This window comes from Apostichopus japonicus, chromosome 3, assembly GCF_037975245.1.
Source record: "Apostichopus japonicus isolate 1M-3 chromosome 3, ASM3797524v1, whole genome shotgun sequence".
Taxonomy (NCBI): Eukaryota; Metazoa; Echinodermata; class Holothuroidea; order Aspidochirotida; family Stichopodidae; genus Apostichopus; species Apostichopus japonicus.
In genome coordinates, this window is record NC_092563.1 from 9,603,286 (window position 1) to 9,617,626 (window position 14,341).

The 14,341-nt window shown below is 33.9% G+C and overlaps 1 protein-coding gene across 2 annotated transcripts; it reads left to right on the forward strand.

The window, feature by feature from the left end:
- Positions 1-545: 545 nt before the first annotated feature.
- Positions 546-14,102, forward strand: LOC139958408 (glioma pathogenesis-related protein 1-like). 2 transcript variants are annotated; one of them, XM_071955483.1, is made up of 9 exons: positions 546-704; positions 2,479-2,692; positions 3,369-3,623; positions 4,028-4,146; positions 4,756-4,844; positions 7,795-7,824; positions 8,963-9,055; positions 10,415-10,528; positions 12,178-14,102. In XM_071955483.1, exons 2-9 carry the CDS (start codon positions 2,495-2,497, stop codon positions 12,201-12,203), a joined length of 924 nt encoding a protein of 307 aa, XP_071811584.1. In that variant the 5' UTR covers positions 546-704; positions 2,479-2,494; the 3' UTR covers positions 12,204-14,102. The 2 variants fall into 2 exon arrangements, with proteins under 2 accessions (XP_071811584.1, XP_071811576.1); XM_071955475.1 differs by having other exon boundaries at positions 547-704; positions 2,008-2,692.
- The last annotated feature ends 239 nt before the right edge of the window (positions 14,103-14,341 follow it).

A 14,341-nucleotide genomic window follows, 5' to 3' on the forward strand; every position in this document is an offset into this window, starting at 1 on the left:
CACTGTGGCTAGAAGACCCGAACGAAAAACTGGCTGTTTCGATTCCTCCGGGAAAATCGGATAGAATTCCGATAAAAAATCGGTATAGTGTGACCGGGCCTTAATGTAGCTCATATGTCAGGCGACGTCAGTTGGTTACTGCTTTGCACACCTTAATTCCTAAGTTTATCATAAATGGGCCCATAACTAAATGCCATCCTTGCCGCATACAACTATATATATCAGAATTATTGATTAAAAATGTTAAACCCTTGTCTATTGCCAGCTATAGTTAACGAAATTTGATCTTAATTATTCATACGATATAAAGAAGATTCCAATGCATTCGTGTATAGTTGTTTGTGTATACCATACTCTTTAGTCTATACCATTAAATGAAAGGCAGATTTGGTTGCCTAAAAGAATCATAGTATGTTACTCTTATTGTGAACACGTCATTATAATGTATGGTTCCCACCTACGTATAAATGCATTTAGCTATTTGATTGGTGGCATTCCTTACATATCTGTGAACGAACAGAGCAGCTCATTCTATACGGTTAATGGCACACTCAGAAAACAGAAAGGAAGATTCCAATACAGTCTGTGTACTTGTTTGTGTGTACCCTATACTCTACCATGAAATGAAATAGGCATAAGGGTTGCCTAAAACAATAATCTGTTACTTTAATTCAACGAGATCGAACCGTTAAACTCAGTGCTAGGTAAGTTTCAAAATGCTAGTAATGCATGCGTCAATGGGTGGGGTAAGTGGAAGAGGGGAGTAAGCAGCTACCATGCAGTAATGTGTGTGGCCATAACAGTCCGAATCAAGTCTAAAATATCTGCTTTATTATTCGTCATGAATTATTAAAAAAATTAGAAAATTTGGTACTTTGAATTGATAGCCACATAAATCAATAAATATAATTATATACCTCGGGAGGTACATTTATAACGTACTGTAATTTCGTGACAATGAATGCATAGATAAATGCATAGAACGGGTAACAAATATTAACATCCAGTCACTGTCAGTAGTAAGTCTTATACCATCCCTTACCCTTATTTATTTCTCATTTGCATTTAGTAATTACCTACTTTAGCCAAGATCTGCATGGGGTTAGCACATTCTGTAGTTTAACATATCCTAAGTTGCAAACACTATTTGTTTGGTACATTGATCATTACAATCCCTCTTATATCAGTATAGGTCTCTGTTTCGCCGTCTTCATATAGTCAGCTTATAGACTTTTGCCAAGTTCGACATTAGCCTATCTACATTTTGTGAGATAATCGCATTTGTCAAAGATTATATACAGCGAAGATATTAAGTAATATATTGTAGCTTCCGGTCCACTTGTTAGATCCACCAATGAGTCAGACAAAGTTGTTGTCATCGATTTCCAATAATACCAGATAAGTTGTCGACACTTCTTTTCGCATTTAATGTTCATCGACAGAGGCGTATTCATGCAATGGCTCGTAATATGCAAACACTGTCACCCCGTTGCCTTGAAATACGCAGTAAAATAGATGGAATGAAGTGCCGCCAATAACGATAAACTTTGAATATGGGGAGTAAACACACGTTTGAAGGAATGTAAACACACGTTTGAAGGAATGTAAACACAATCCGTTTGTATACAAGTGCAGGTACAGTAAACCGTACAGCACAGTATAGGTACCGCACTGAGGAGCATATGCCCATTTTCACCTTTGACCTGTGTTGCTCAATAGGCTGTCGTAGAATCTCCGAAATGGTTAATTAATTAATATTGACAATGCATTCCTGACCTTATAGGTGACAGCACGTGATGAATGGTGGTGAGATGCTATTAGTAAGCTTGTTACATTCAAAGATACTGTAGGAAACTAAATTCTGAGCTAAGAATCATCCGCTTTAATCAAACTATTCTCTTCATGGACCAGGGCAGGAACTTTTCGACAATTATTTGAAAATGTGACTATATTACCGTTGTACATCATTACTTATATGTCCCATTCATTTTTGATTTTCTTAAACAGACTTGTTAAATATTCCAGACACAGCAAGGGGAATTTAATTAACTAAACTAAGACAACGGTTTCATCAAACAATCTTCAATATTTTATCGCCTGACGTTTTTCCCCCTTACATACTTGTAGTCACGGAAATAATTCAAATTCTAGTTTCCAAATATGTTCGACAATTAATACTGTTTGAAATTAAACTCGACGTGGTGAAGTTAACGACCTCATTTATGATATGATGGGATCGTATAACTGAGGATCTTTTATCAAGGTCAACTATCGACCCTTGGAGAGCTGTTATCTATATATTTAATTGAGAGGTCAATAGCCCTCGGAATCCAATAAGAGACCATCTTTTAATTGATACCAGCCAAAAAAATGACAATATGCAGCTGGGCATAAACAGGATCAAATGACATAATCAAATACCAAATCAGAACTATGATAGCAACCGAAGGCGAACTGTTCATTTCTCTGCAAACACAGCTACAGCTATAGGGACATGTCTTTAATGTACTATAACATTAAGGTTACCACCCTGGTGGTTGGTATGTTTACCATCTGTGCGGGGTCAACATTGAACTTGAATGAGAGAGCTGTTGGTACAGCTTACTCCTTATCCGAACAGAACATCCTTCTCGAGCAACATAATTCTTACCGATCCAGTGTCAGTCCACGGGCTGTCAGTATGAATGAATTGGTAAGTTGTTTTTTTGGTCAATTTTCTCATAATTTTTGACACTACAATAAAATGTAGCTCATAAACATGACCAATCAAATTTCATTGGCAATATATTGAAGTAAAAGCATGAGTATTTAGATTTTACCTCCGTTTTGAGATTCATACGAATTATACTGACATAAAAAAAAATTACTTACTCAAATAGGGAATAGTACTATATAAGTTGACATAGAGAGGAAACAATATTGACACATATAAAAACAAAAATCATAAACAAACGTGTGACTTTTATTCGATTTCTATATTCTATAGTTTCATAAATGTACAAAGAGAAACCTATTTTTAAGCAGAAAGAGATGGATAGCTTACTCGATTTTGCAGTTTATTACATCTTTTAACGCCATATCCATCTCACGAGATGATGTTTGTGAATAGACGACATTAATAATACAAATAGAATGCAAACGTAATACGAAATAGGGGTCAGTTTATATATAGATATGGTGTGATCAGAATATCTCATGGTGGAGGTCTAGTTCAAACACTTGGACAATAAATAGTATTTCAAGTTCCCATGCGCCATTTGCAAAGAATCACCACGTCCTCAGAAGAATTATGTGTTTACGGGTATTGTTAAGATTTCGGTACGTGAATTTGAACAATTGAAAATATCCTAAAACATTTGATCTTACAGGTTTGGGACTCGACACTAGCAACGCAAGCCCAGACGTGGGTTGACATGTGCCTTTTTAGCCATCCCGATGATGAGGTGTATACAGATTATGCTGGAATAGGACAGAATTTATATATTCAGTACCCTGATTCCACTGGCCAACGCCCTCCTAGCCCTGTCAATAAGCCGCTAACATTATGGTACTCTGAAGTACATAACTACACCTACAACTCAAACTCATGTCAGTACAAGGCGGTTTGCGGACACTACACCCAGGTACAGTTTGTTTGGTCATAAATTAAACGCTGTTAGTATTGCTTATACAATAGGCAGGCAACGTGCAGCCCGTGAGATTGTTTAAAATGTTTAAATTAATAAATCTTTTGGTGAGTTTGTGTAGGTTTTTTAGGAGTTGATTTTAGGCGTAGGGGCTGCTTGTGGTTAGGATACTTGATAATAACAGATGAACAATGTGTAGGCTATTGGGAGCTTATGACCAGGTTGGGGACTGTGCGTTGTGTGTTTCAATTGTTATTATGTGATACTGTAATGGGGCTGCGTACGGTCTCTTTTTTTCTTTGAAGAATAACGATCCTCAGTCTCCAATTAGGCCTACTCATCGAAATTTAGAACATTACGAACAAAACAAATAACATATATGATTCTTTGATAAACTTCAGATTATTTGGGCGGATACTACGAAAGTCGGATGTGGAATCAAGTTCTGCCAGAAGTTGAGCCTTGATGATGGATCCAGTATTGACAATGCGTGGTTAGTAGGTTGCAACTATAGCCCCGGGTAAGCTAAGCGTTAGTAAAAACGGAAACCTTTTCTTTTTCAACATACGAACAAATTATACTGACGTTTAATGTGTTACATTCGGGATTTTTATACACAATTATCCTCTCCCGACTGTGCGTGTATCGTCTAACGATTATCACTCTTGCTTACTCCGTACTTATCTGTTCTCGGCTATGTAATGAGTAGAGAGTCTAGTGGTTTACCTACGCATTCAACATAGAACAACATCCGGGAGACGCTCACCAAACATCTTCTTTAGCTTATATACAATATATATTTGTGTGGTGATCACAAACTTTCTCAAACACCTAAGTAAAGTCCAAGAATGAAGTCTGCGTGGAGAGAAATATCATGATCAACGAGACAGTTTCTCGTGACGAAATAGGCATTTCTATGTACTACCTGGACTTTCCCTGCCAACAACTTTTTCATATTCTGCTTTCTTCAGTATTTAAGTAACTTCATTAACAATGTTTATGACTGCACTTTTATTTAATAACACCAGTTCTCATTAAACAAATAGAGAGCCAAGTCCGTTACATACCTCTTTGATTCTAGATTTTGTATGTTATTCTTCTTCTTCGTTGTCTCTTCTCGTTACACCAGAGGTAATGTGCTGGGACAAAAGCCGTATGTGGAGGGCAACGACTGTTCTGCATGTAGTTCTGGACTGTTTTGCAAGAACAAGCTTTGCAGTAAGTACACATTAAAAGGAAACAGTGGATTTACTGTGTATTGATATAAATAAACCAAATAAAATCAATAAAAACAAAGCAAAGTATTTGGAAATAACCTCCTTGTCTTTTGAAGAGGTGAGCTGGGCGCTGAATTCACAGTGACTCCAAAGGTCAAAGTTGATGGACAATCTTAGACAATTATCATATCAGGTTTTCACTTAAAAAGAACCTGAATATGAAGTTGAAAACAAAAACTTTATGTCACCGAGTTGATTTAATTTACATGCAATCTTGTACTAGCAGCACGGTAATTTTATCTTTGACAATTTACATATCTTTTCGTTTAACACATTGTGCAGAAATCAAACAGCTCTTCGCGTTTGGTCACATGTTTAGTTAATAAGTCAATGATAATGCTAATAAAACTTCATTGTTAATAGGTTGTAGTGTGAACTATAGTATATCATGACTGTTTCAAGTTGGCTACAACACATGAGACGAAATAGCTAGGAGGATTTTACCTTTTAGAACATGGTGTAGCTTTTCATTTCACCATATACAGAAATAAACGTTAGTGTTTAATATATTGTATATGAAAATGTGGATTATTTTGCGTTTAACAAACATCTAAACATCCCTTTACACGTTACAAGCAAATTTTTGTTTTCATCATCAGAAGAGTAAAGTTTGCAAGGTTTGGTACACATGTTCCTCTTACAGGCTACTTAATAATTTGATACACACGCAGCTCAAACTAATTTATAGGAAAGAAGAATTTAAAATAATCTCTTTTCGCAGCTATTGGTAGATATTTAAGAATGAAATGGTCCATATGTTGTCTCGACCCTTCAAAAGTCCTTAGGAAGTTCAAATTGTATAAAAACCATAGAGTCACATTTTCAATTAACGAACAAAATAAACTTTATTTTGAATGCACCTATTCATTAAGATGCCCCCGTACCCCGTACAATTAAGCTTTTCAGTGAGGTTTTGTTACGTTGACTCTCATATATTGACTTTTTCTTATTATTCTTACTGTCCTATTGAATGTACAATATACACATCTATTTTTGTAACATTTTCATTTTTTTATGAGCGAGTGCCTGAATTTCCCTTTGGGATCAATAAAGTTTTACTTACTTACTTACTTACTTACTTACTTACTTACTTACTTACTTACTTACTTACTTACTTACTTACTTACTTACTTACTTACTTACTTACTTACTTACTTACTTACTTACTTACTTACTTACTTACTTACTTACTTACTTACTTACTTACTTACTTACTTACTTACTTACTTACTTACTTACTTACTTACTTACTTACTTACTTACTTACTTACTTACTTACTTACTTACTTACTTACTTACTTACTTACTTACTTACTTACTTACTTACTTACTTACTTACTTACTTACTTACTTACTTACTTACTTACTTACTTACTTACTTACTTACTTACTTACTTACTTACTTACTTACTTACTTACTTACTTACTTACTTACTTACTTACTTACTTACTTACTTACTTACTTACTTACTTACTTACTTACTTACTTACTTACTTACTTACTTACTTACTTACTTACTTACTTACTTACTTACTTACTTACTTACTTACTTACTTACTTACTTACTTACTTACTTACTTACTTACTTACTTACTTACTTACTTACTTACTTACTTACTTACTTACTTACTTACTTACTTACTTACTTACTTACTTACTTACTTACTTACTTACTTACTTACTTACTTACTTACTTACTTACTTACTTACTTACTTACTTACTTACTTACTTACTTACTTACTTACTTACTTACTTACTTACTTACTTACTTACTTACTTACTTACTTACTTACTTACTTACTTACTTACTTACTTACTTACTTACTTACTTACTTACTTACTTACTTACTTACTTACTTACTTACTTACTTACTTACTTACTTACTTACTTACTTACTTACTTACTTACTTACTTACTTACTTACTTACTTACTTACTTACTTACTTACTTACTTACTTACTTACTTACTTACTTACTTACTTACTTACTTACTTACTTACTTACTTACTTACTTACTTACTTACTTACTTACTTACTTACTTACTTACTTACTTACTTACTTACTTACTTACTTACTTACTTACTTACTTACTTACTTACTTACTTACTTACTTACTTACTTACTTACTTACTTACTTACTTACTTACTTACTTACTTACTTACTTACTTACTTACTTACTTACTTACTTACTTACTTACTTACTTACTTACTTACTTACTTACTTACTTACTTACTTACTTACTTACTTACTTACTTACTTACTTACTTACTTACTTACTTACTTACTTACTTACTTACTTACTTACTTACTTACTTACTTACTTACTTACTTACTTACTTACTTACTTACTTACTTACTTACTTACTTACTTACTTACTTACTTACTTACTTACTTACTTACTTACTTACTTACTTACTTACTTACTTACTTACTTACTTACTTACTTACTTACTTACTTACTTACTTACTTACTTACTTACTTACTTACTTACTTACTTACTTACTTACTTACTTACTTACTTACTTACTTACTTACTTACTTACTTACTTACTTACTTACTTACTTACTTACTTACTTACTTACTTACTTACTTACTTACTTACTTACTTACTTACTTACTTACTTACTTACTTACTTACTTACTTACTTACTTACTTACTTACTTACTTACTTACTTACTTACTTACTTACTTACTTACTTACTTACTTACTTACTTACTTACTTACTTACTTACTTACTTACTTACTTACTTACTTACTTACTTACTTACTTACTTACTTACTTACTTACTTACTTACTTACTTACTTACTTACTTACTTACTTACTTACTTACTTACTTACTTACTTACTGGTTCATTGTTCTGTTTCTGTTCGTTCGCAGGCAATTGTAATCCAGGAGTTGACGGCTGTGGTAAGTCTTCAAGACATCGTTGTTACCAGTCTTTATATTTATCCACATTTACCTATTTATATTTGGCAAACAAAACAAAACAATACAATCATCGCCCTGTACACAAATTTGCAAGACGGGCTTACGTGTCGATTCTACTGGAGCATTTCAGAGTAATCAAACTGCACGCACGTTCCGAATTTCGGCAGAAAATAAACTAAATCTCTATAATATCTCATTTACCTCGTCTACAGCAACAGCAATATAAGAGTCGAAAAAGATACTAAGAATGACTCAGCATAGATCGGCGATTAGCACAAAAGATCAAACCACATGTTGCATATCACTTCAATCTCCCAAATCACTCGATTGAGAATTTGCGTGTTATCACCATTGACCAAAACTATTCTTGGACAAACAAATATCGAAAAGGAAAAGAACATTTCTGGGAACTAAACCTAAAAACTACGGCACCATTCGGCTTAAACATCAGAAACGAGATACCGTCCCATGGATAGGTCAAAACAATTCCAGATATATATATATATATATATATATATATATATATATATTGTAGTGAGTTGGAAAATCCAGAACAGTAAAAAAAACTTCCAGCCTCCACCGGGATTCGAACTCAGGCCTCCCACTTTATATGTGGACACCCTAACCACTACGCTATAGACGCTGCTTGTATGTCCAGAGGTTCGAAACCGGTAAGGAAGATCGTAATTCCATTGTAGGCGTCTGTGACCTGTATCGAAAAAATAATAGTTCTGTTTTTGGTGACATATTTGCCTTACTCTAGAGATTAAACATGACGATCACCAACTCGAAATCATTTGTGATTCCTAAAGCCGGATGTCGAAAGAGATACTTTATATTGTACCTAATACAATGCTGTTTTAAATGGCTACCAAATCACCCTTTTGTAGTTTTATAGCATTGAAAAGGGGTGAGTTATTTCGAGGTTAATAAACTCGCATGAGGGAGTTGAAGACGGAACGCTGTACGACAAAACTAAATGACGAACAATTACGTCAGATTTGTTGTCATTGTTCAAAAAGAGTCAAACAATGTTCAACTAAATGAATCTTATAATAACAACAAAACCTTTTTTTTATATTATTTTTGTTTAAATGATCAGTTCTTGCTATTTCAGAATGCAAACTCGAATGTCAGAATTGTGGAACAGTGAATACAACAACCTGTTCTTGCGAATGTCCAATTGGGTACTTTGGTATTTTCTGCGAAAGTAAGTATGAGATGGCATCATAAACTTTATTACTAACTGAGATGATATAATTCGTCAGGTGACATCACAGTTTTGTAACCAAGTGGTACATCAGGTGACATCACACTATTCATTATTATTCTTTACCGAATCAGGTAACATCACAGTGTCAACTAACTGACATCATTCGGTAGGGTACTCAATATGAAAAATAAGTAAAGATACATCAGGAAACATCATAATAATGATTAGTCCTCTCTACGGAAATAAGTATGATACATCAATTGTGCTATTCATGATCCACCTGGGTGACATCACAATTTTGTAACTAGCTGATAACGTTAAAACTCTGCGTGAAAGAAACATGATGTATCAGGTGACATCACAATTTATGACTGTGTGATTTTATAATTTGTTTTAACTAACGTCAATTATTCGAAATGTATGTAACTTATGTGTTTGATACTTTTTAGGAAAAGTCACTGAATATATAGTACGAAATATCAAGCATCAAAATCAAATCTCTGTTCTAGTCTCCTCTTCATTTGAGACTGTAAAACGGGATCATGAATGTGCTATGTCAACATGGATACTACACATGCTTCTAAAGATTGATGTGTAATATATACTGTCAATCTGAATAGATTCTTACCCAAAAGTATGCTCGATACATCATATGACATCACATGACAAAAAATATTGACAACTCTATAACTTAGTGACGTCATTGGTGTTCTTATGTTACCCGCATAAAGCGTCAAAGTACGTTCATTCACCTCCCTCCCCCTCCCCCAACCCCTAATCCGCTTCTTCTCTTTTCAAGTATTTCGTTATATATGTGTATTCCAAATATCACACCAGTAAATGATGTTATGATGTAATACAGTCGAAATAGAATTGGTAGTTACAAATCTCTGGTTAGTCAGAAAATCACATCTATTCACGTCTTTGTAATAAAGCTAGATTAAAGCAGGGTATTACATGTTATACAGCCTTGAGCGCAACCCTATTAAGTGGATACATTAGCCATATATTCGTTAACTAATGCACTTTACATGACGTCAGTTTATCTTTCAAAAATGTGACTTCTGAAGGTAATATATGAATTGAAGTTACACTTTCGATATAGTTTCAATTAATCACTTATATTGCTAAATTTCATATTATTCCGACATAAAGATGTAACAGTTTCAATAATATTTTACTTAAAATAATTCTCCACTTTTCATTTCGTTGTGCACAGAAATATTATATTTTATTATATTTTTAGAAGAAAAAAATCAACTGATTTGTGTAACAATTGTTGGCATTTCATGTGTAGACCCAAAAAATTATTGTTGACATTTTGTTTAATATATTTTTTTTTAAATTTCTGTTAAGGTTACTGCGAGGATACCCACAAATACTGTGGTGCAAATCCAGGTTGGCCAGTGGATTGGTGCGGTGATTATTGGTTTATGGATCAGTATTGCCCATTGATGTGTGGTGATTGCAGTAAGTATAGTCCTATTCATGGATCTGTATGATAAACTTGCAGTGAGTCCGTACTCATAACATATCATATAGCATAGATGCGTCTACTCGCCAATTTGGATTCAGTGTATTTGTTCTGTAAGCATTTAGGAATCTAGTATATATTCTAGTAAATAATGTAGTATATAATCTAGTGTATAACCTAGTATATAATCTAGTTTGTATTCTAGTGAATAATTTAGTTGATAACCTAGTGTATAACATACTGCATATTCTAGTGTATCATCTAGTTTATAATCTAGTGTAAAAACTAGTATATAATCTAGTGTATGAAATAGTTTATAATATAGTGTATAATCTAGTTTATAATCCAGTTTATTATATAGTATGTAATGTAGTACGGTACATAATCTAGTATGAAATCTAGTACATACTCTGGTGAATATTCTAGTATATAATCTAGTGTATAATCTAGTGTATAATATAGTATATAATATAATACAGAATCTAGTAAGTACTCTAGTGTATAATATTGTGTATAATATAGTGTTCTTGAAGCCAATCCTTGGAGCCTCCCAAAGCATGCCTATATTCTCCAATCACGTTCAGCACTGCTTTCCAAACCGGCCTTCAATATTTATATTTCATACTCTCAAATCTTCCGCTCTCAATCATTTGAATCTTACTATTTCCAGTCAGGGGCTTTCGCCTCGCGACAGAAACGGCATACAAGACATTTCATATCATATCTAGTGTATAATCTAATGTACTATCTAGTATATAATCTAGTTTATAACCTAGCGTATAATATAGTGTATAAACTAGTATTTAATATATGATCTAATGCATCATTACGTACTCGTATTCCTGCTGAGAGCCTTGTATCTATACCAAGTTGAATCATTATTGTACTTTTAAACACCCTCTGTGTTCTTGTAATATCAGTCTGTTATGTAGTATAGTTGTTGATTCACCATTAATTGATTCACTATTCATTGATTCACTATTCATTGATTCACTATTCTTCTTGAACATATCAATGCTATATTTTCGATTGAGATTTGAGTAACAACAGTGTTTTCATATTTACCATGACCGTATGTTAAAAAGAAAACCGTTTCTACCTATAGTAGGTAAAAGTTATCGCCAAAGCTGGTGTAAACTGACAACCATCTCACATAACCTTTCATATATGATAACCTATTTATAACAAAAGTAGCAAATATCTCTCTTATTTTATGGAAAGTTTTTAAAGATCGCGATCACATTTAGTAAAGGTATACAGGTTTGTTTACGTCGGATATTCGACTAACTTTTTATATCTGTAAAAGTAAGTGGGCCTGATGTTACCCCTTCTCTTACCCTGTTGGTTTCTTTCTTCCCTCCAACCAATGTCTACTAACCTCTAACATCTCCATGTTTTGTGTTCACCTTGCTCATTAACCTGTCTGTACTCTGTGTGTGTGATTTGTCCCTTCTGTTACTGTTTCTTATCATTCAGCCTATTAAGAAGATCCTGCAAGGATCGTAACGTCAGACCCACTTACTTTTTCACATTCTCTTACATAGGCTCTATAGTGGATAGTCAGTTTGCTAAAGGTTTTGTTTTACTTTAACTTTATGAAACTGTTGAAATCAGTGCCAATGTATTGGTTTTTCTGTATCTACAGCTGGGGGTCCTCTGGTTTCTTGTTAATGGTGAAGAAGATGATCATGGCGATTGCTTGAGTAGTACAGTAACCACAAATATCGCTGCAGCAGTTCGCTTGAATCTCTCTAATTGAAGGGTATGGACGTCTGGCGGAACAGAAGGGAGCTTAAGGGAATGAAGAGGGGGTCATTGTATTACAAGTAATCTCTGCATCTGTAACCAAAAAATACTTTCGGAATAAAAAAAGAAAAAAAGTACCAGCATCATTCTTGAAGTCTTACTGTGCTCTTTCTCGAAAGTCATTAACACAGGAATGTCGTCATGAACGGAAGGGAGAGGAGAATACTTTCTGTATTATTCCAAGGTTATTTGAGCCCTGTTATTTGATATCTGTTCCCATACACCATCACTGCCGCCCCATACATACCATTACTGACGGTAAATTACATCAAAAAGCCCTAAAGTTACGATGCACACAAAAATTAGTTCCCCTTAAGCTTAATTGTATTTTATTTGAGCTTAATTGTGTTTGTGGAATCCGTTTTTACTCTAACAATAAACATGTCATCTGTTTAAGTTGAATAACTAGTGTCTGTTAACTCATGCAGAATTCAATTTCACTACATAGTGTTTTACTTGGTAGAACGTTTGGTAGAACGAACGTTGGTAGAACGAAGGGAAATTGCGCCTCATTTCATTTCACTTAATAAGTAAATACATTTCCTCTTAAATAAATTATTTTACATCTTAGCGAATAGGATCCTGCTTATGTTAAATAGAACTGCACTTAAATGGGCCATATTTGAACTTGAGCCAAGTAGTATTTGTAAAAAGGTAAACGTGGTTTACAAATGCATATTGACATTTTTTCTACATAAACGCATGGTAAATTAGATCGCCTTAGTGTCGAAATTCGTCAAAGCAGACATTTTCCAGGACGTTTTTTGAGCAAAAATTCCTTCGACAGACAGACTTCACTTTGTGTCTACTTGTAATTTTATTTTTACTCTGATCAATATTAGATCCAAACAACTGGATAACCCTCTGTGTTTTGATCTAATTTTAAACCAAAATAATAGTCTTAATATTAATCAGAATGCACCATTTGGCGTCGAAGTTTGAATACCTCAAGGGAGGGGGGGGGGCTTTGAACTTCCGGACTGAGCGTCAAATTCAACGATCCCACAGCCACACTCCTATTTCGTAAAATTGTAGCCTATTTTGTCTTAATTGTATACAAGTAACTACACACCTCTGTTAATTAGCAAATTGTCTCCAATCATAGCGATACGAAGAAATTAATACACTCCGATAAAATATTTGTATGAGTAGTACTACATATATAATAGGTTTTCTCACCTTTCTAGAGGCGGGTGAATGAGGCGGGTAGAAGAATTTAGGAAGCATTTTACGAAACATTATAGGAATAGAATAGAATTATAGGATAGGGTAAAATTGACATAGCTCGTTGTATGTATTGTTGTCTTTATACAGCGCTCATAAATGAGTATTTTCCGACACATGCACCTTGGTCACGATTTCCTGACTTTGACACTATACTTTATTGCATGTAGTCATACTATTTATGACTTGGACATATTATGGCCTTCATATATGATACATAACGCCCCAAGTGACACATTTCCCTTATTGAGGATACCTTTAGAACTATTGCATTAGTACCGGTGTGTAAGTTAGCAGCAAGCAAACTAAAAGTGTCCAGTTACCAGTTTGGTAACATTTCTGCTGACATGGTCTTGTTTTATTTTATATTATATTCTGCAAATTGTATCAAATGAGTTCCCTTTGACTAGGTATAAGTTACGATGTATGAGCTATTGTCTAGACTTGAATGGACTATTCCGCAACATTTGAGTCATGTCCTAAGAACAAAATTAACACATATGTAACGTATTTACTTCTGAAGAATAAACCATATCGGTATCATCATTCTAATTCGTTAATGTTATTCTTATTTCTGTGCGACAGTCTGTATTTCGGTAACATATATGATACAAAAATGGTAAATATCTCACAGATATAACGATGAGTTACAAACCTAGGTCTGCGGTACCAGAACATATATCTATAAGATTGACTCGTAGCTTCTTGTTGTGTCCATACATGTATCACACCCCAATTTATTGCTCCCATTGACTTACGTCACTCTCCAGTGCCGCTAG